The sequence below is a fragment of the Phyllobates terribilis genome, unplaced genomic scaffold (assembly GCF_046119375.1).
Source record: "Phyllobates terribilis strain yellow unplaced genomic scaffold, ASM4611937v1 Scaffold_13__5_contigs__length_258822181, whole genome shotgun sequence".
In the NCBI taxonomy this organism is placed as follows: domain Eukaryota; kingdom Metazoa; phylum Chordata; class Amphibia; order Anura; family Dendrobatidae; genus Phyllobates; species Phyllobates terribilis.
Window position 1 is genome coordinate 210,419,024 of NW_027362773.1, and position 20,228 is coordinate 210,439,251.

The 20,228-nt window shown below is 42.4% G+C and overlaps 1 protein-coding gene across 2 annotated transcripts in view; it reads right to left on the reverse strand.

Annotated features, from left to right (window-relative positions):
* The window catches only part of LOC141174663 (serine/threonine-protein kinase Nek11-like), a 490,513-nt gene continuing 470,285 nt past the window's right edge, over positions 1-20,228 (reverse strand). For both annotated transcript variants that reach the window (XM_073659587.1, XM_073659586.1), the window contains one exon: positions 1-1,396. In XM_073659587.1, the coding sequence (XP_073515688.1) occupies positions 1,299-1,396 (98 nt within the window). In that variant the 3' untranslated portion in view covers positions 1-1,298. The remainder of the gene's footprint in view (positions 1,397-20,228) is intronic.

Consider the following 20,228-nt stretch of genomic DNA (forward strand, 5'->3'; position numbering starts at 1 on the left):
ATCATTAGCAATCCTTCTGTCCCCCGATATAATCTGTCAGGAAGCCCCCATAAACATTAGATGGTGAGATGATCACACGAAAAATCGGTGGCTTTGACTGACTTTAATGTGTATGGGGGTCCTTAAAAACTCTGGAAATTAAATAAAATCCTCAAGGACTCTTCCATACATTTTATTTTCTTGTACCATATGGATAGAAAAAGTACCCATTACAGTCTATGATGCCTTTCCCATGTCACATGTATATTTTTCAGACAATTTAAAAAAAGGAAAATTTTGATACAATCTGTGGATCAAAATCGCTCATTCAAGTCAACAGGTAGGTGAAAAAATAGACAGTACATGGATACTATTTGTCTCTCATCAATGTGTTGTCTATTTTATGGTCAGAAGAATATTTTTTCCTTGCCTATGAAAAAAATGAATGAATCACCAAAAATGGACGAAAATTGGATGCGGCACACTCATGAACAACAGTTTTTTCTCGTATGCAGAAAAAAACAGGAGTATGAAACCATCCTAAGGCCATGATCATACACTTTAGTGCCCAATCAAAGAACATTATGACATGCTTGGTAACTTTTAATAAAGGTCTTGCACCTGGGGTGCTAGGGCAAAGTGCGCCACTGAAACTTTATTACTATGCGGACCACTCCCCTGTGTCCTGCCCCCTAGGAGTGCTCCTCTCTGGGAGGTTTCTGGAGTTGGAGATTTGCCAACTCTTCTGAGAGTTCTCTCCTTTTTCTGGGAACATTTGAGGAGAGTTGGCATTTTGTGCTCCCTAAACATACAGCATGTACCCCCTCTAGGGTACACATGCAACAGTTTGAGAACCAGAGCCATAGAAGACCTGCAGTCAACTTTATCCATTCTTTACTCATGAGCACCTTTATTGGGGAAAGAGTTACCTATAGGTTCGGTGGGCATTCTTAAAAAGTCTTAAAAAGGAACTGTACCTATGAATACACATTGTAAAGTAATGGTATATGTTAATACAAAAGTGAGCTCCATAGATGTGAATATGGTACCAATTATAATGCAGTCTGACATTCGAAATAATAGAAATTCCCTAAGGGCAACATCCAAGACTGATTATTTCAGAACATTAGGAGAAATCCCGCAGTGCAAAATTTTGTTTTCTGTCTCGATCACAGTAAGAATAAAGCCCTACAACCAGGTAAAGGATGGCTCCTGAGACTCCACTTTTATCCGTTCTTCTAAAAACAGGAGCTGCTGGACTTTATCGCAGAGCTGAGGATGCAGCTTCATTACTTGAGGGTCACACAGAGTCTGCTCTTCTATCTCCGCGGTGTCCACATTCTGCTGGTTATAGACTTGTTTCCAATAATTGTAAACCTCCATGAATGCATCTTCTCCCAGCAGCCGGACACATTCCCTATACAGGCGGAAAAGAAAATGCATTGCTAAAATTTACAACATGACTCAAATAGGTAGAGTTGTAAAAAATGGGCTTGATCATCGGATGCCAGGCCTAGATTGGTGCCTCTTTTCAGCATCAATGGGTGATGTGCCCCATGTGTCCTAGGTGCCCCCTCTTCTTGAGAAACTTCAGACAGTAGGAGAAGGCACAGACATTGCTGCGGTACCAGACTACACAAGGTTTATTTGTAGTCTGTAACTATAGAAACACAAAGGTCTGCTCTAAAACTGTATGAACAGAACGGTGAAACAAAGTATTTGCAAAGTTGCTAAGACAAACACAAGAAAAAAAAGTAACTTAAAATAATGCAAACGATGAATCGAGCCATATGCCTTTTACTGTTAATTTATTCTTTTCCTCCTGGGCTCACTTGTATTTATAATTGTTTGATAGCGCTTGCATTTTTAGGCAGCTCAGTCCCTGCACCCCGACGGTGGTAATAACTTGTTACCTGATTTATTCCGGAACACAATGTTATTTTATTGACATCATACGTCTTATGTGATACATTTTACTCCGGTGGTGAAGAAATATTGTCACCCCTGCTGCTCTGGCTTTTCACGCATCCAATGCACCCTAAATGAAAAAGATTTCCCCATATCCTGGAGATATTTATATCGTCTGTAATCTGGTCTTGGCCTGGGGAGCTACTTGACTTGTTAAGAAGTTGTATTTCAGTAGTAAACTATTTTTATACCTGACCTTAAAACTAAAAATTGCTGGTAGTTGTCGGTAGCTTTTTCTACTGAAAGATATTTCCTATGTCATTTAAGGGGACCCCAGAATAAGGCAAGTGCCTATATCAGAGCTTCTGTATGATGTCCTTGTCCTGACTGAGCTGAAACATTCGTGGATACAGGACTACTTGGTTCACATGGACCATGCAGCACTTTGGTTGTCCTGCATCATCCTGCAACTAGATTGTATTTATCCTGACTGCCCATTGTGCAACTAGAGTGTGTCTGTACACACTGAACCATCCTGAAACTAGAGTGTGTGTCTGTACACACTGAACCATCCTGAAACTAGAGTGTGTGTCTGTACACACTGAACCATCCTGAAACTAGAGTGTGTGTCTGTACTGTCTGAACCATTATGCGACTAGAGTGTATCTGTTCAGACTGAAGCATCCTTCGACTGACTGAACCATCCTGTGACTAGAGTGTGTCTGTTCAGACTGAACCATACTGCAACTAGAGTGTGTCTGTACTGTCTGAACCATCCTGCGACTAGAGTGTGTCTGTACTGACTGAAGCATCCTGCAACTAGAGTGAGTCTGTTCAGACTGAACCATACTGCAACTAGAGTGTGTCTGTACTGTCTGAACCATCCTGCGACTAGAGTGTGTCTGTTCAGACTGAATCATCCTGCAACTAGAGTGAGTCTGTTCAGACTGAATCGTCCTGCAACTAGAGTGTGTCTGTACCGACTGAACCATCCTGCAACTAGAGTGTGTCTGTATCGACTGAACCATCCTGCAACTAGAGTATGTCTGTTCAGACTGAACAATACTGCAAATAGAGTGTGTCTGTACTGACTGTACCATCCTGCGACTACAGTGTGTCTGTACTGACTGATCCATCCTGCAACTAGTGTGTTTGTACCAACTGAACCATCCTGTGACTAGTGTGTCTGTATCGACCGAAACATCCTGCAACTAGAGTGTGTCTGTTCAAACTGAACCATCCTGCGACTAGTGTGTCTGTATCAACTGAACCATCCTGCAACTAGAGTGTGTCCGTTCAGACTGAACCATCCTGCAACTAGAGTGTATCTGTATCGATTGAAACATCCTGCGACTATAGTGTGTCTGTTCAAACTGAACCATCCTGCGACTAGTGTGTCTGTATCAACTGAACCATCCTGCAACTAGAGTGTGTCCGTTCAGACTGAACCATCCTGCAACTAGAGTGTATCTGTATCGATTGAAACATCCTGCAACTAGAGTGTGTCTGTACCGACTGAACCATCCTGCGACTAGAGTGTGTCTGTTCAGACTGAATCGTCCTGCAACTAGAGTGTGTCTGTACTGACTGGATCATCCTGTGACTAGAGTGTCTGTCCAGACTGAACCATCCTGCGACTAGAGTGTGTCTGTACTGACTGAACCATCCTGCAACTAGAGTGTGTCTGTACCGACTGAAGCATCCTGCAATTAGAGTGTCTGTTCAGACTGAAGCATCCTGCAACTAGAGTGAGTCTGTTCAGACTGAATCGTCCTGCAACTAGAGTGTGTCTGTACCGACTGAACCTTCCTGCATCTAGAGTGTGTCTGTATCGACTGAGCCATCCTGCAACTTGAGTCTGTCTGTTCAGACTGAACCATACTGCAACTAGAGTGTGTCTATACTGTCTGAACCATCATGTGACTAGAGTGTGTCTGTATCGACTGAGCCATCCTGCGACTAGAGTGTGTCTGTACTGACTGTACCATCCTGCGACTACAGTGTGTCTGTACTGTCTGAACCATCCTGTGACTTGAGTGTGTCTGTACTGACTGATCCATCCTGCAACTAGAGTGTGTTTGTACCAACTGAACCATCCTGCGACTAGTGTGTCTGTATCGACCGAAACATCCTGCGACTAGAGTGTGTCTGTTCAAACTGAACCATCCTGCGACTAGTGTGTCTGTATCAACTGAACCATCCTGCAACTAGAGTGTATCTGTATCGATTGAAACATCCTGCAACTAGAGTGTGTCTGTACCGACTGAACCATCCTGCAAATAGAGTGTGTTTGTACCAACTGAACCATCCTGCGACTAGAGTGTGTCTGTTCAGACTGAATCATCCTGCAACTAGAATGTGTCTGTTCAGACTGAATCGTCCTGCAACTAGAGTGTGTCTGTACCGACTGAACCATCCTGCGACTAGAGTGTGTCTGTTCAGACTGAATCGTCCTGCGACTAGAGTGTGTCTGTACTGACTGGACCATCCTGTGACTAGAGTGTCTGTCCAGACTGAACCATCCTGCGACTAGAGTGTGTCTGTCCAGACTGAATCATCCTGCGACTAGAGTGTGTCTGTACTGACTGAATCATCCTGCAACTAGAGTGCGTCTGTTCAGACTGAACCATCCTGCGACTAGAGTGTGTCTTTACTGACTGAACCATCCGGCGACTAGAGTGTGTCTGTTCAGACTGAACCATCCTGCGACTAGAGTGTGTCTGTCCAGACTGAACCATCCTGCGACTAGAGTGTGTCTGTCCAGACTGAACCATCCTGCGACAAGAGGGTGTCTATTCAGACTGAGCCTTACTGCAACTAGAGTGAGTCTGTTCAGACTGAACCATACTGCAACTAGAGTGTGTCTGTACTGTCTGAACCATCCTGCAACTAGATTATGTCTGTTCAGACTGAACCATACTGCAAATAGAGTGTGTCTGTACTGTCTGAACCATCCTGTGACTAGAGTGTGTCTGTACTGTCTGAACCATCCTGTGACTAGAGTGTGTCTGTATCGACTGAGCCATCCTGCAACTTGAGTCTGTCTGTTCAGACTGAACCATACAGCAACTAGAGTGTGTCTGTACTGTCTGAACCATCATGTGACTAGAGTATGTCTGTATCGACTGAACCATCCTGCAACTAGAGTTTGTCTGTTCAGACTGAACCATACTGCAGCTAGAGTGTCTGTACTGACTGAACCATCCTGCGACTAGAGTGTGTCTGTACTGTCTGAACCATCCTGTGACTAGAGTATGTCTGTATCGACTGAACCATCCTGCAACTAGAGTTTGTCTGTTCAGACTGAACCATACTGCAGCTAGAGTGTTTGTACCGACTGAACCATCCTGCGACTAGAGTGTGTCTGTATCGACCGAAACATCCTGCGAATAGAGTGTGTCTGTTCAAACTGAACCATCCTGCGACTAGTGAGTCTGTATCAACTGAAACATCCTGCAACTAGAGTGTGTCCGTTCAGACTGAACCATCCTGCAACTAGAGTGTGTCTGTACCGACTGAACCATCCTGCGACTAGAGTGTGTCTGTTCAGATTGAACCATCCTGCAACTAGAGTGTGCTTGTACCAACTGAACCATCCTGCGACTAGAGTATGTCTGTTCAAACTGAATTATCCTGCGACTAGAGTGTGTCTGTTCAGACTGAATCATCCTGCAACTAGAGTGTGTCTGTTTAGACTGAATCATCCTGCAACTAGAGTGTGTCTGTACTGACTGAACCATCCTGAGACTAGAGTATATCTGTTCACACTGAATCGTCCTGCAACTAGAGTGTCTGTACTGTCTGAACCATCATGCGACTAGAGTATGTCTGTTCAGACTGAACCATACTGCAAATAGAGTGTGTCTGTACAGTCTGAACCATCCTGTGACTAGAGTGTGTCTGTACCGACTGAACCATCCTGCGACTAGAGTGTGTCTGTACTGACTGAACCAGCCTGCAACTAGAGTGTGTCAAGTTCAGACTGAACCATCCTGTGACTAGAGTGTGTCTGTTCAGACTGAACCATCCTGAGACTAGAGTGTGTCTGTTCAGACTGAACCATCCTGAGACTAGAGTGTGTCTGTCCAGACTGAACCATCCTGCGACTAGAGTGTGGCTGAACTGACTGCAACATCCTGCAGCTAGAGTTTAGATGTCTTAAACTACAACATCCTGCAACTAAACTGGTTTTCCTGATTATGTCATCCTGCATTTAGATTGTGACATCCCTGAATATGCCATCTAGCAGCTAGACTGTGTCTGTCTTGACAGCGCCATCCTGCAACTAGCTTGTGGCTGTTCTGACTGTGTAATCATCCTGGCTGTACCATCCTGCAAATAAATTGAATCTCTCCTCACTGCAACATCTTGCAACCAGTTTGCAACTGTCTTAAGCAACGACGTCCTGCAACTAAGCTGTCCTCTTCATCCTGCCACTAGATCATGAGTTCCCTGATTGTGCCATTCAGCAACTAAATTGTAGGTGTACTGACTGTCCCAACCTGCAACTACACACACCTCTTAATGAATCAGGAGCGAAAAGTGACGTGTGAACGAGAGTGAAAATTGCAAAAGTTGCTACATTTTTGGGCAAATTCACATTGCGCAAAAATTTTGCAACTTTTCAAAGTGCTTTGTTGTATCAGAGTCAATGTCTTGCTAGTGAATTTGATAGAGACGACTGTGACTTACTCGTGTAGTCTTGGTCTTGTTCTACATGAACTATACAATGATTAACACCGCCTTTGCTTTGTTTTGAGCAATGACTCAACTTGAGCTGAAAAATATTCGGTTTTTAAATTATACAGAAAAGTGCAATAGATTGTGAATGCATAAGAATAATGCCAAAGGGCTGAGGTGGGGATGGGGGATGTTGCACAGAAATAGCAGATCACAGGCCACGGCTGTTTACCATTACCGCAGTTTTAATGACTAGTAATAGAGAGATCACTGACCCTTTATGACAAATAGAATGGACATGTGGACAACTTCTCCAACGCTTGTTGATCCGAGAAAATGCATCTATTATGTACAAATGGTTTTGTGCATAATAAATTTTGCTTTCATAGATTCACATGTAGATAATATTTAAAGCTGGTAATGGACCAGAAAAAGTTGTCAGATCGAATGCATAGGGAAGCCTCCCAATTACCTACTCTCCACCTAGATCCTATTGAAATAAAAATGCACATTGGGCCAATGCAAGCATCAATACTAATGGTGTGACATTTGTGTCAGTGCCTGCCCTTCCTGCCTCTTCTACTGTCGCCATGTGGCACCGCACTCGTTGCGTGTGTTCCGAGGTGACAGTTCTAGTTTTGTGTTCTCTTGGACTTACAACCTCATCCGTACAGGGAGACATAGAGTTACCTGCTGTGTGGTCTCGGTTTGGCTGCAAGCTATTTAAGCTCCTGAAATCCTGCTATCCACTGCCAGTTATATTTTGACTTGCTTTTGTGTAACTTATGCCTTGCTATTCTTCCAGGGGATATTCCTGATTTTTTACCTCTTTTTGCTTTTTGACTATTCTCATTTTTTACGATTTTGTTCCAACACCGACCTCCTGATTCTGACCCGGGTACCTGACTATTCTCTTGCCTCTGGTTCGTTCCTCCGGACAGAAGCTCTTCCTTGGAGGCAATCCAGTGGACCCGTTTTAAGTCCAAATACCTATACAGGGGCTAAAGGGTGAAGGCCAGTGTTCTGGCTTATGCCTAGGTAGCCATTTTGAGCCTGTGGCTTCTGACAAACGTAACAAATGGGATATTGGTGCCTATAGACATCTATTTTCATAAAGGGGTCTTCCAAGTTTTCGATATTGATGACCCTCTGCAAGGATTGGACACCAATATCAGGTTTGATTCCTGATATCTCTAGCAATCAATTAATAAAAGTGGCCTTGGCGCTAAAGATGGCAAGGTTCTGCACATTGAGTAGTGGCCATGAATGATGCTGTCCATACATGTGAACAAGAGAGCGCTACAGTACTGTTCATGACCAAGACCACCGCAGCCCCTACAATTAGCTGATAGGTGCAAGCACCAGAAGTTGCACCTCCATCGGTCCGATCCTAAGGATGAGTCAATAGATAGGCGGCGAAGAATATGCATGAAAATAGACTAAAGAGTTAAAGAGCACATGTCCAGTGAGAAACACAAACCCACACACATAATGAGATCCCAAATGTGACAAGGAGAGGAAACACATTGTGTGAAAACAACAGACGGGCGCACACTATCTGGTCTCGCTGAGCCATCCAGGGTAACATACAGGAGAGATAACAATGGCAGATTTAAGCTGACTCATTACACAAGTCACTAATCCCATGAGAAACACAGGGCTATGAAACGCGTTAGTGAAATGGAAAAATTCTGTCACACAATATTTAGCAAAGTGATTTATCCCATTTCTTATTTGCAGAACTTCTATTACATGTACATATGTTTAATAGAGAAGCAACGTTGTATTTAATTTTGGGATATACACTGTTTTTCGGTTTTGGGTAACTGTAGTGGTCAGATTTCTAGTGGGGTTGGCTGCTTTTCCTTTTTACAATCCCTTTCAACTAAAAAACTGATCACAGGGATTTCCGCCGCTGGATCCTTTAGTGATCGACTATGATCTGTTTTAGGAATTTGGCAATTACATTTTAAACTTTTTGTGCACCACCATTGCAGGAGAAATAAAGCATTACACAGTGCTAATTTAAATCAATGGGCAATCTATGCGATATGCTCTCCAGAAACTTAAGAGAAAGGGAGATGCTTTTACACCCACTCTCCATCCTGTATAATTGATGATGGTCCTGAATAAAGGACTGCCCAGTATTATATCAGATTTGGGTATTTAAAATGTTTTCTAATAGACTCAGGGTCTTGAACATATAACTCATGAAAGCTCAAAGTTTCTGGTAGTTTCCCAAGAACAGGCTACTAACCCTGGATTGTTTAGTTACTTTTTTCAGCTACTAAAACCCTGGCCTGTTTAGTAACTTTATTTCAGCTACTAACCCCGGACTGTTTAGTAACTTTTTTCAGCTACTAACCCCCGGATTGTTTAGTAACTTTTTTCAGCTACTAACCCCCGGATTGTTTAGTAACTTGTTTTCAGCTCACTCTACTCTACAGATGTAACCTGGCAGCCCCAGCTGCAAAGTCCGGTACAATAGTTATAGGTTGAAAACCAGAGATCTGCTCAGATTGTGGAAGTCCGTTTTGAGCTAATGGTACCGATACATAGTGCAATGTAAAAGTAAAGACGTTTCCCATAGCATATTACTGCTTAAAATTAGAGCAGGGGTCTTATTAGCAGCCTTGTTGCAAACTTTTCTCTTGCACTAGTTTTGATAAATTTCTCCCAGTGTCTCGCTGCTGGAGTTTTTCTCTAACCTTCCTTGCAGATAAGTACAAGTTACCTCTGTCAGCATAAGAACGATAACTTGTGATAAGCAGGCAGCACTATAATTCTCCAGCGTTCCCCCGGAGAGCTTACCCAAGGGATGGGCCATCCGATTCTACTTACTGTCCTCGCACCCTGGATGCTCAAGAGAAGAAAAGCCATTAATGACTGTTTCCAGCCTGCAATAATACAATACATTTTTTGCAGACAGTCTTCAGGTCTTTATACGGCAATGTGTTTTAGCAGCGAGGATTGCTGAGATTCTTATTTTACTGCTCATTTTAGAATCTTACGACTCCATTGATACAAATTATCGCTTTATTAGCAGCTTGAAGTGAATCATCTATGAACATACTATGGGTCCCAGCCCCATATAACAGCACACTGACGCAATTACAGGAAAGTACTCCACTGTGTAGACAATAAAAACAATAGGAAGCTTTTATAATTGCTTTTATAATCTTACAGTGGAAGCAGCCATCTTGCAAGTACTACATCAACTGTTTCGGCAAAGTATTTAGCATAAATTACCATTAATCTTACAGGGATAAATATGCAAAGGAGGCGGAAGTGCATTTTTAGAATGAATGTTTTATATTAATTACTGATTATTTCCTGAAGTTGCTTGGGTAAAGTCCAATTTTTATAAGTAAACTTTAAAGGGACATTCCCATCTCAGCAGATGATAAGACCCCATCTCACCGGCAACTCCCCCTGGGATAGACCAGAGTTCAGACCCCAAGTGATAATTAGGTGATGGCATATCCTTGTGGCCCCTTCAAGGATTTGTCCACTACTTTGATAAGGGGAGACCTATATATTGAGGAGCACTTGGGCGGATAGCAGCTGATTGGTGGAGATCATTATAATAATATATTATATATACAGTACAGACCAAAAGTTTGGACACACCTTGTCATTTAAAGAGTGTGCAAAGTAGTCATCAAAGCAAAAGGTGGCTACTTTGAAGAACCTAGAATATAAGACATATTTTCAGTTGTTTCACACTTTTTTGTTAAGTATATAATTCCACATGTGTTAATTCATAGTTTTGATGCCTTCAGTGTGAATGTACAATTTTCATAGTCATGAAAATACAGAAAAATCTTTAAATGAGAAGGTGTGTCCAAACTTTTGGTCTGTACTGTATATAGACATAATTATAAATATTTTTATTGTTTTATTTTACTATATTTTTTATATTTAATTATATTTTTATTATGCATTTAATATACATTATTTATTTAAAAAATATATAAAAAATAATATAAAAATAAATATAAAATAGTATATTATATTTTGAAATATAAATGTCACTTTCTCTACATATGTATATATTTAACATGCTGTGCTGAGGTCTTTATTAAAAAATATTATAAGAAAACAAAATTTTTATATATTGGGTTCCAAATGGTAGAGGGGTGCAGGGCTATGTGTTATGCCTTCAAAATCTCCAAAAATTGAGGGGGGTGGTGTAATGGGAAATAATTACCTACAGTCGGAGGCCAGAATTTTATGAAGTAATTACCTAAAGTCGCAAGCTAGGGGCCATATAGTGATGGAGTATAATTTCCCAAGATGCAAGCAGCCATAAAAAATAATTTCTCCCACTGCAATGATATACAGAACTATGCGGGCATCAAGACTGAAGACTGTGAATTATTATTATCCTTCATTTCGAACTACCATATCATCTTTTTCCAATAACTTATTTTCCAAAACCCTACATGGGAAATCTGAATGTAAAGAGAGGAATCTCACATTTGTGGCCTCCATCAAGTAGCAAGATGGAAGATGGAGAATAACTACAAAAAGCATCTCTCGATCTGCAGTGATCAGAAGCTGCTTATATTACACAAATAGTCTATTGATTTCAATGGGAATTATGCAATGCTTAAAGAGTAACTACATTTTCATTATTTTATCTAATTTTGAGCAGTATGGAACGTTATGAAACTTTGTTAATTACTGTATTTTCAGACTATAAGACGCCCTTTTTCCTGCAAAATTTTGGAGGAAAGTGGGGGGTGCGTCTTATAGTCCGATATATATATATATATACATATATACTGTGGCTATGGGGTGTGGGGGAAGCTGCAGCGGCGGAGGAGCAGGGCACAGGAGGCAGTAGCCCGCTGCTGCATCCTACACTGTGCCTGTTGCTAAAGAAAATGAATAGGGAGTAGTGAATATTCATTTTCCTTAGTAGCATGCACACTGTACCAGCAGCGCGGCTCATGGTATGTATGGCAACCTTCATCCCTTCATCCTGGTATGTATGGCCCCTTTCATCCCTCATCCTGGTATGTATGGCCCCCCTTATCCCTCTTCCTGGTATGTATGGCACCCTTCATCCTGGTATATATATGGCCCCCTCATCCCTCTTCCTTGTATGCTTGGCACCCCTCCATCCTGGTAAGCTTGGCACCCTCTGATCCCCATAATGCTGCACACAAAAAAATAAACAATTATACACACCTCCTCTCTCCTCCAGCTCTGCGTCCCGCTCTGCTGCCGACAGGGATCTCACTGTGTGAACCGCACATGGCGTAACTGCTATGTGCCCTCACACTGTAAGATGGTCTGCCGGAATAGTCACTGCTTCCCACGCCGGGACTGTGTGCATGTGTAGCGTGATGGGGATCAGAGGGTGCCATACATACCAGGATGAGGGGGGCCACACATACCAGGGTGAAGGGTGCCATACATACCAGGATAAGGGATGAAGGGTGCCATACATGCCAGGAAGAGGGATGAGGGGGGCCATATATACCAGGATGATGGGCGCCATACATACCAGGAAGAGGGATGAGGGGGGCCATATATACCAGGAAGAGGGATGAGGGGGGCCATACATACCAGGATGAGGGATGAAGGGTGCCATACATACCAGGAAGAGGGATGAGGGGGCCATACATACCAGGATGAGGGATGAAGGGTGCCATACATATCAGGAAGAGGGATGAGGGGTGCCATACATACCAGGAAGAGGGATGAGGGGGCCCATGCATACCAGGATGGGGATGAGGGCCACATATAACAGGAAGGAGGGGGACATATATACCAGGATGGAGGATATTAACAGAATTGGGGGACATTACCCCTATAACAGTGTCAGCAGCAGAACCCCCCCCCCTTAACAGGGAATCATGACCACATTTTTTGCTTACATTTTTTTTCCTATTTTCCTCCTTTAAAACCAAAGTGCGTCTTATGGTCCAGTGCGTCTTATAGTCCGAAAAATACGGTACTTTATTAGGGAATTTGTCTTCATTCCTGTAAAAAATTGCATGTAAATAGCTTCCAAACCTGGCATTTTTCCAGTCTATTTGCCTGCCATCAGCTATATTGGTACAGTCCTGCTCATCGGTATTGGCACCCATGAATTTTAAGTACATAATGTGGAATATCTCCTGAAAAAAATGAATCAAGTGAAACAGTTTTTTTGTATAGAGTACTCGTGTTAAATACAAAAGAGCAAATGAAAAATAATATTTAAAAACAAAAAACAATGGGAGGGAAAAATGGAAAAACCTAAAGCTTGCTGTGACACTGGTATTGGCACCTTTTACATTAATTTAGTATAGAAACACATTTTAACTTGCGTGTGGTAAATCACAAAAGAGATTCACCTGTGATTGTCAGTGCCCATGTGACATGAATTAGCCAATGAAAGATGACTTCACTGTTTTATAAAGCCACATGGTAGGCCCTGTTCCTTTGTCACAATGGTGAACACAAAGGATCTGCCTGAGGACATCAGAACTGCTATTATTAGCAAACACAAGACTTCCAAAGGGTATAAGGCCATCTCCAAAGACCTTGGTATCCCAGTTTCAACAGTGCGCAATGTTATTAATAAGTTTGCCAAGCATGGAACCGTCAAGAACCTCCCTGGACGTGGGAGAAAGAGGAAAATTGACAACAGATGTCTTCAAAGGTTGGTGCGAATGGTGGAAAAAACACCATGTCAAACATCCAAAGACTTGAAGGCCAACCTGGAACAGTCTGGGGTCATGGTTTCAACAAGTACAATACGCCGGAAACTAAACCAAGCTGAGCTTTATGGGCAAAGGCCAAGGAAGAAACCATTGCGGAAGAAAAGACATAAAAAGAAACAATTGATCTTCGCCAAAGAGTACCTTGACAAACCACAATCCTTCTGGGAAAATGTTCTGTGGACAGATGAAAAAAAATAGAGCTTTTTGGCAATGCAAAGCAACAGTTTGTTTACGGATGGTGCAATGAAGAAAAAGAACACCTTACCAACAGTTAAGGATGGTGGAGGATCTAAAATGCTGTGGGGTTGCTTTGTTGCGTCTGGTAATGGAGGCCTTGACCATATCACAGGAATCATGAAATCAGAGAATTGTCAAGAGATTTTAGAGCGAAATGTCCTACCCAGTGTAAGAAAACTTGGTTTGAATCGAAGATCATGTGTCCTGCAGCCCAGACAATGACCCAAAGCACACATCCAAAAGTACACAGAAATGATTGAAAAAGAAAAAATGGACTGTTTTAAAATGGCAGCAATGAGTCCTGACCTCAATCCCATTGAAAATCTTTGGGGTGAGCTGAAATCTATCATTGGGAAAAAGAACTCTGCAAACATTCAAGAGCTGGAACAAACTGCAAAGGAAGAGTGGGAGAAAATTCCAGCTGAGAAGTGCAAGAAGCTTATAGATGGCTACAAGAAACGTCTGGAGGCTGTCAGCAATGCCAAAGGATGGGCAACCAAGTATTAATTAGGGGGGCCTTTATTGCTGCACATGTTGTTTATTCTGTTTCTTCATTTAAATTGCAACATGGAAGTTGAAAAACAATGTTTTATTGTTGTATTACTTTGGACCAATAATTAAAAAATCCTAAGGATATAACTTTGGTACATTTCCATTTATTTCTGAAGATATTGTACAGTCTATGAAAAAAATGAAGGGGTGCCAATAATGGTACAGATGACGGCAGTGATGGGTCAGCTTGTGTTTCATTGACTCTGGGGATAAATTGCTGCAGGAGATTGATCTAAGCAGTACACTCAGAGGAGGAGACAGGAGCTGACCCATCACTGCCATCATCTGTATGTGGCGATCCTGAGGGTGCAGTCGCCACAGAGGTACTGCACCTCACCCAGAGGTGTGGTGTCTCCTTCTCTCAGGTAAGGAGGGAGTGCTGCCCGGAACCCCAACACCTGCACTACACTACTCCAGGCTGGCTGGAGGGGCAAGATGCAATGTGTTTTCTGCTGAGCCCTGTCCCTGGCTGGAGTGGGGGGAACCCAAAGGTAGGGGGAACCAGTAGTGGGTGTGGGTGGAGGAAGCAGTTTAGGGGAGCACTTTGGTAGGAGAGATAAATAGGGAAGCCATCTTGGGGTGGCAGATCAGTAGTGAGAGGACAGTTCAGAAGAACAGTCTGGGAGCAGAGTCTGAGTAGGAGCTCTGCTCCACAAGTAGGGCCCAGTGCTAGAGGTCCAGGAGGGGAGCAGAGGAGTAGGCTCCGTTCTAAGAAGCGATCCTAGGGGTTACGGCGAGTGCAGGACGGCACCCATACGCCCCGAATCTGTCAGAAGACAGAGGGACCGCAGGCCGCAAGAAGGGGACCGGCCCCTGGCCCAGTCGTGTACTTCAAGTCTCGGCTGGAAAAACCAGAGGCTTCTGGCTTATATAGTCAGTTGCTGAAGCCGCATTCTAATCCCCAGGAGGGTCAAGCAGGTCCAGGAACTCCGACGCACAGGAGGGACTAAGACCCAGCGTGAAGTCGGTCTAGCTAGGAACACAAGAAAGTGGGGTTCTGTCCGGTACTCCTAATCAGCCTGAGGAAGTGCTGAACCCCAGCCTGGTGAACGCAGCGTGACGTGGGAGGCCGACAACTGTACAGTGCACCAGTGGAACTGTCATAAGAACTGTGAGTAAAGACTCGGATGACTGCACCGCACTGCCTCCGTCCATTCTTTATCTGCGCCATCTTTCCCTCACTGCACTACAACGCCCAGCGCAACTTCCACACCTCACGCTGCCCTGGAGCTAGCTCTACCCGTGGAGAGCCACTCCATCCCTGCTGCCATAACACCAGCTCCAGAGGACTGCTCCGCAGCGGCGGCACCCCTTAGCCGCATTCCACAGGTGGCGTCACGAACAATCCCAAAAACCCCATATAAAAGTATCCCCCTTTGCATTGACCGCCCTGGGTCACGGACCGGGCCAGCCACCGTGATACTCCCCTACCGGCATACGTAGGGGCCCGGCTGTCGAGTACCCCACGGCCCTTGGGGCGCGTCATGTACTCCACAGGCAATTTTTTTTACAGGAATGCGGACAATTACCCCAATAATTAATTTAAGTCATTTGCAAAGTTTCACAACTTTCCATCCTGGATATAATTATTAAAACAAAATTAAAGTTTAGTTACTTTTTTGTTTGCCCTGTGGTGGCGCTGCAGAGAAACAGAAAACTTACATCTGATTGCAAGAAATCCTGGTATTAGCTTATGAATACAGAGAGTAGATATTCCCTTTACTTTAGGTTCTCCCCATGATAATATTTGCAGGTATGCTCCGCCACAGCATGCACTTGATGAGTACCAGAACTGAGGGTAAGTTTAAGAAGGTAGCGGCAATCCTATACAGATGTTTCCACCTTTACCTTTCCTTCAGTTTAATTATTGACTCAAATTAGTCACAATAAAATTTCAATATAATAATATCGTGACAAGTCAATAAAATCCTCGGCATCCTTCATTTAACATCACAATCAGCTTTTGAAAAAATCATGATTTAGTGATACTCTGTCAGGAGATGTCTATATTAGACATGAAAAGTATCAACATCTCCAAACAGAGTATCACTAAATCATGTTTTCTTCTAAAGCTGCTCATCAAATGCCACTTATTCCAGGATGTGTTAAAGGGAACCTGTCACATTGTACATGCCGTTTATACCAGAAGAAAAAACTTAGCAGAATGATTTATAGGTTTGTTGGAAAAGATTCAGTATCATTTGTAATTTATTATTTGAAATCCCTGGTGTTTGTATGCGTAGGAGTCCAGTGACTGACAGTCATTTCTGCTATGCACAATGATACAGGGAGGACTGTCAATCACTGAGTAGGACCGCCCACTGGACTCATACATAGAAAAATAGCAACTCATTGAATATAATATTGAAACTTTTCCCACAATAATGTACATCGATCTGATCAGCTCCTCCTGCTCTAGGACACCTTGCCCGCAGATCAGACCCCATTTTCAACACGACAGGTTCCCTTTTAAGCCAAAAGGAAAAGTCATCTCTATCCATACAGTCCTCAAAACTCCTCCAAAAACTCAACACTAGACATTTTCCAGGTTTTACAATTTCCTGAGTAAAAAATCCAAACCCAAATATTACTCATCAACAGCAGATCCGAAGGGAGGAATCGTTATATTTTCTCCGCACAATAAGAGCTTGGGGGATGTGTAAAACCACAAAAGATTTGCCCTTTCAAAATCAGCGTGTGTGCAGGATCAGAAAATAAAACTGAGCCGCTGACACAGATTTCGCTTCATTATGTCGGCTTTTACAAAGAAATCAATGACGGCCGCCTTAGGCACCTCCATCTTCTAATTAGCGGAAATCAAGGCCCAAGAAACCAATAATCTGTGTGTTTCATTCAGAATTTCTCCTCAATTGTTGCATCTCGTAAAGAAAAACTGCAGCGAGTTCCATGTTGTGCACGACTGATGTAGCTGGATGGACGACGGATATATCTGAAGTCCTCCTCTGCTCACAATAAGAAATTACATGTACTTACCATTGTTTTTTCCCTGTAACTACAAAAATCCAACTATGCTTGATCATCCTTCCCAGGTCTGACACGAGTCTCCACTGCCTATTGTCTGCACGTCGACAGTGCTGCAACCATCGAGCTCAGCTGTTCTGTTGACAGCATGAGCTGCTTAGAGTCACTGACCTCACTGATTGGCTGCAGCGCTGCAGACAATAACAGACGCCGGACGCAGTGCCAGAGATTCAGTGGATCCAAGACAATGTGAGTCAAGTACAGTTTTTTTTTAAACAAACTGCAGCCGGTGGAAAACCCTTTTGCGGACAATTTTCCATTTTTTTACTTAAATGCATGTATTTGCGGCTAAAATTAATTTTTGCAATTGGGTTTCATTAATTTTTTTTTACACCATTTGCCTTCTATAGCTAATGCTGGTTGTAGAATGAGTAAACTGAGTATCCATGAGTGAGCTGGTTCTGACTGAGAGTTTGAAACTCTCTTATCTGTCTTGTTGTGAGCTACTCTCGGTTGATTTATGACCACATCAAAGTTGATTGTGCTGGGAAACAAAGAGCCTGTAAAAGCCAAACGGTGCAAATTTTGTAATGAAACCCAATTTTTAGCCCAAATACATGGACTTAAATATTAAAAGAAAATTAAATGTCTCCAAAGATGTACAACCCGTTTAAGATAAGGATGTTGGATCTGAAAAATGATGTGACTGTTCATATACTTCCCCCATGCTGATAAAATATCTTAGCAAAAAGATGAAGCCACTTTCTAGACTTATCACAGTAAAACATGACGTGACTGAATGGAAGCCCCCAAAAACTTAACTAGTTCATAGGTTCCTTGCTGTTCAGCTTGGTGTGAGTCATCTAACCATCATGTATCTCCAACTGGACTGATTCTGCAGTGTGCACAGCGTCTGAGTCAATGAAAGCACCAGGTAAAATATTAGGATTATGCATATTTCAGCTCCTTGGACAGAGTTTCCTAATCCTTCAGCACCACGGACGGCTCCGTAGTGATGAGCAGTGGTAAACCTATTATAATTGTGTGTATTACAGCACCTTGGACAGTGTTCCATGATTTATCTCACATTTCAGTATTTTTGATGTCTTTCAGCACAAAAGTGCATTTTTTTTACTTAAATTCATGTATGTGGGGCTTAAAATCATTTTTGCAATTGGGTTTCATTAAAAAATTTGCACTGTTTTTCTTTTATAGACTCTTTGTTTTGCTACACATTCAACTTTGATGTGGTCTGTGGACATAAATCAACTTAGAGGAACTCGGAAAAAGTTACAAACTCTTCTATCTGATCACCAGAATCAGCTCACTGACATATTCTCAGTTAACTCATTCTGCTGTCAGCAGAACACAGGGTTTCACTAAAAATATAGCACCGTTTGGCTTTTACAGACTCTTTTTTTCGCTGCACATTCAATTTTGATGTAGTCTTCAGTCATAATTCAGTTAAGGAGCTCAGAAAAACTTCAAACACTCCTATCTGACCACCAGAATCAGCTCTCTAACCGATTCTCAATTAACTCATTCTGCAGCCAGCAATAGAAGGTGCAACACAGGGATTCACAAAAAAAATATAGCACCGCTTGGCTTTTACAGGCTCTTTGTTTCGCTGCACATTCAACTTTGATGTGGTCTGTGGTCATTAGTCAGCTGAGAGGAGCTCAGAAACACTCTGCTATCTGACCACCAGATTGAGTTCACTGACAGTTTCTCAGTTAACTCGTTCTGCAGTCAGCAATATTACAGAAGCTATAGAAGGCAAACGGTGAAATTTTTTTAAAGAAACCCAATTGCAAAAATGTTTTTTAGCCTGATATCCATGCATTTAAGTATAAAAAATAGTGGTCAGAGTTCATGTTTACAGCTTCCTTTCACTGCAATTTCCTCCATGATTGTACAAATAAACGTTTATTACCTTTTCCTAATCCTCTTGCTGACATTCAATCCATTTTGCAAAATCTCTGTTTAATTTCTACAAAATGTTTTTTTTTTCCCCGCTTCTTCTGCTACAGAACGACTGGGGCTAAACTGATGAGGCAGGAAGGAGCCCGGGTGTCTTGGGTTACACTGAATTTAGAAAGTGTATATTTAGGGATGTTAACCGGCAGGCTCTACAGCATGAAATCAAGCCCGAGAGGTCACAGAATCCCTCACAATGCACCAAGGGGCGAGGACGAGGATAATATTCTGATTTACGGCGCAGTATTGTATGGATCTGTCTTATCTTCAGAATATCCGATAACATACTGAAGACATTACACCCAGATATATTCCTCCATCAGATCCGATCTGTGTCCAGGCTGTGGAGTAATTGGTTATATCATCAGGAGAGGCAGCGATATACATGAAACATTTATCCAATAGTGACAAAGAGAAAAGAACATGTCCCCGAATATATACCAGGACAGGCAACTTTGGTGTGGTCGAGCGCAACCATAATAAAGCCATTGATGACATATTGCTAAAATCCATCAATATTTGATTTAAAGGGGGTACCTTTGTGACTGTCACCAATCTAGGAAAGCCTTGTGCCCACTCCACTGAAGTCCTGCCACTTCTACTCCGCAAAGTGGCTCAGTGAGCATTCCGACTGGACCCCCATTAATAAGACATAGATATATGAAACCATTATGCCATTAAAGGCGTTTTCCGCTCCTTTTTTCCTAAAAAGGTTGTCCACTTTTCGGTATAATTTTTTTTCTTACTGAAATACATCTATAAAATCATTTTTGTAATTGGATTTCATTAAAAATGTTGCACCCTTTGCTTTTTATTGCCTCTGTTCTGCATGGTCTATTGCTGGCTGCAGACTGAGTTAAATGAGAATCTGTCAGTGAGCTCATTCAGAGAGTTTCTGACTCATTTATCTGTCTTTTTCTGAGTTACACTCAGCTGATTTATGACCACAGATGATATCAAAGTTGAATGGGTAACAAAAAAAAGGCCTGTGAAAGCAAAATGGTGAAATTTTTTTTAATGAAACCATATTGCAAAAATGATTTCAGCCCCAATTACATGCATTTAAGATAATAAAAAGCCATACCTGAGACTAGAATCTGCTCATCGCTGCCACTCAGATGGTCACTATCGGACCAGAAGTGATGACGTCCCTACCACCAGTTACTTGGCTATGCAGTCAATCAGTAGTCTCAG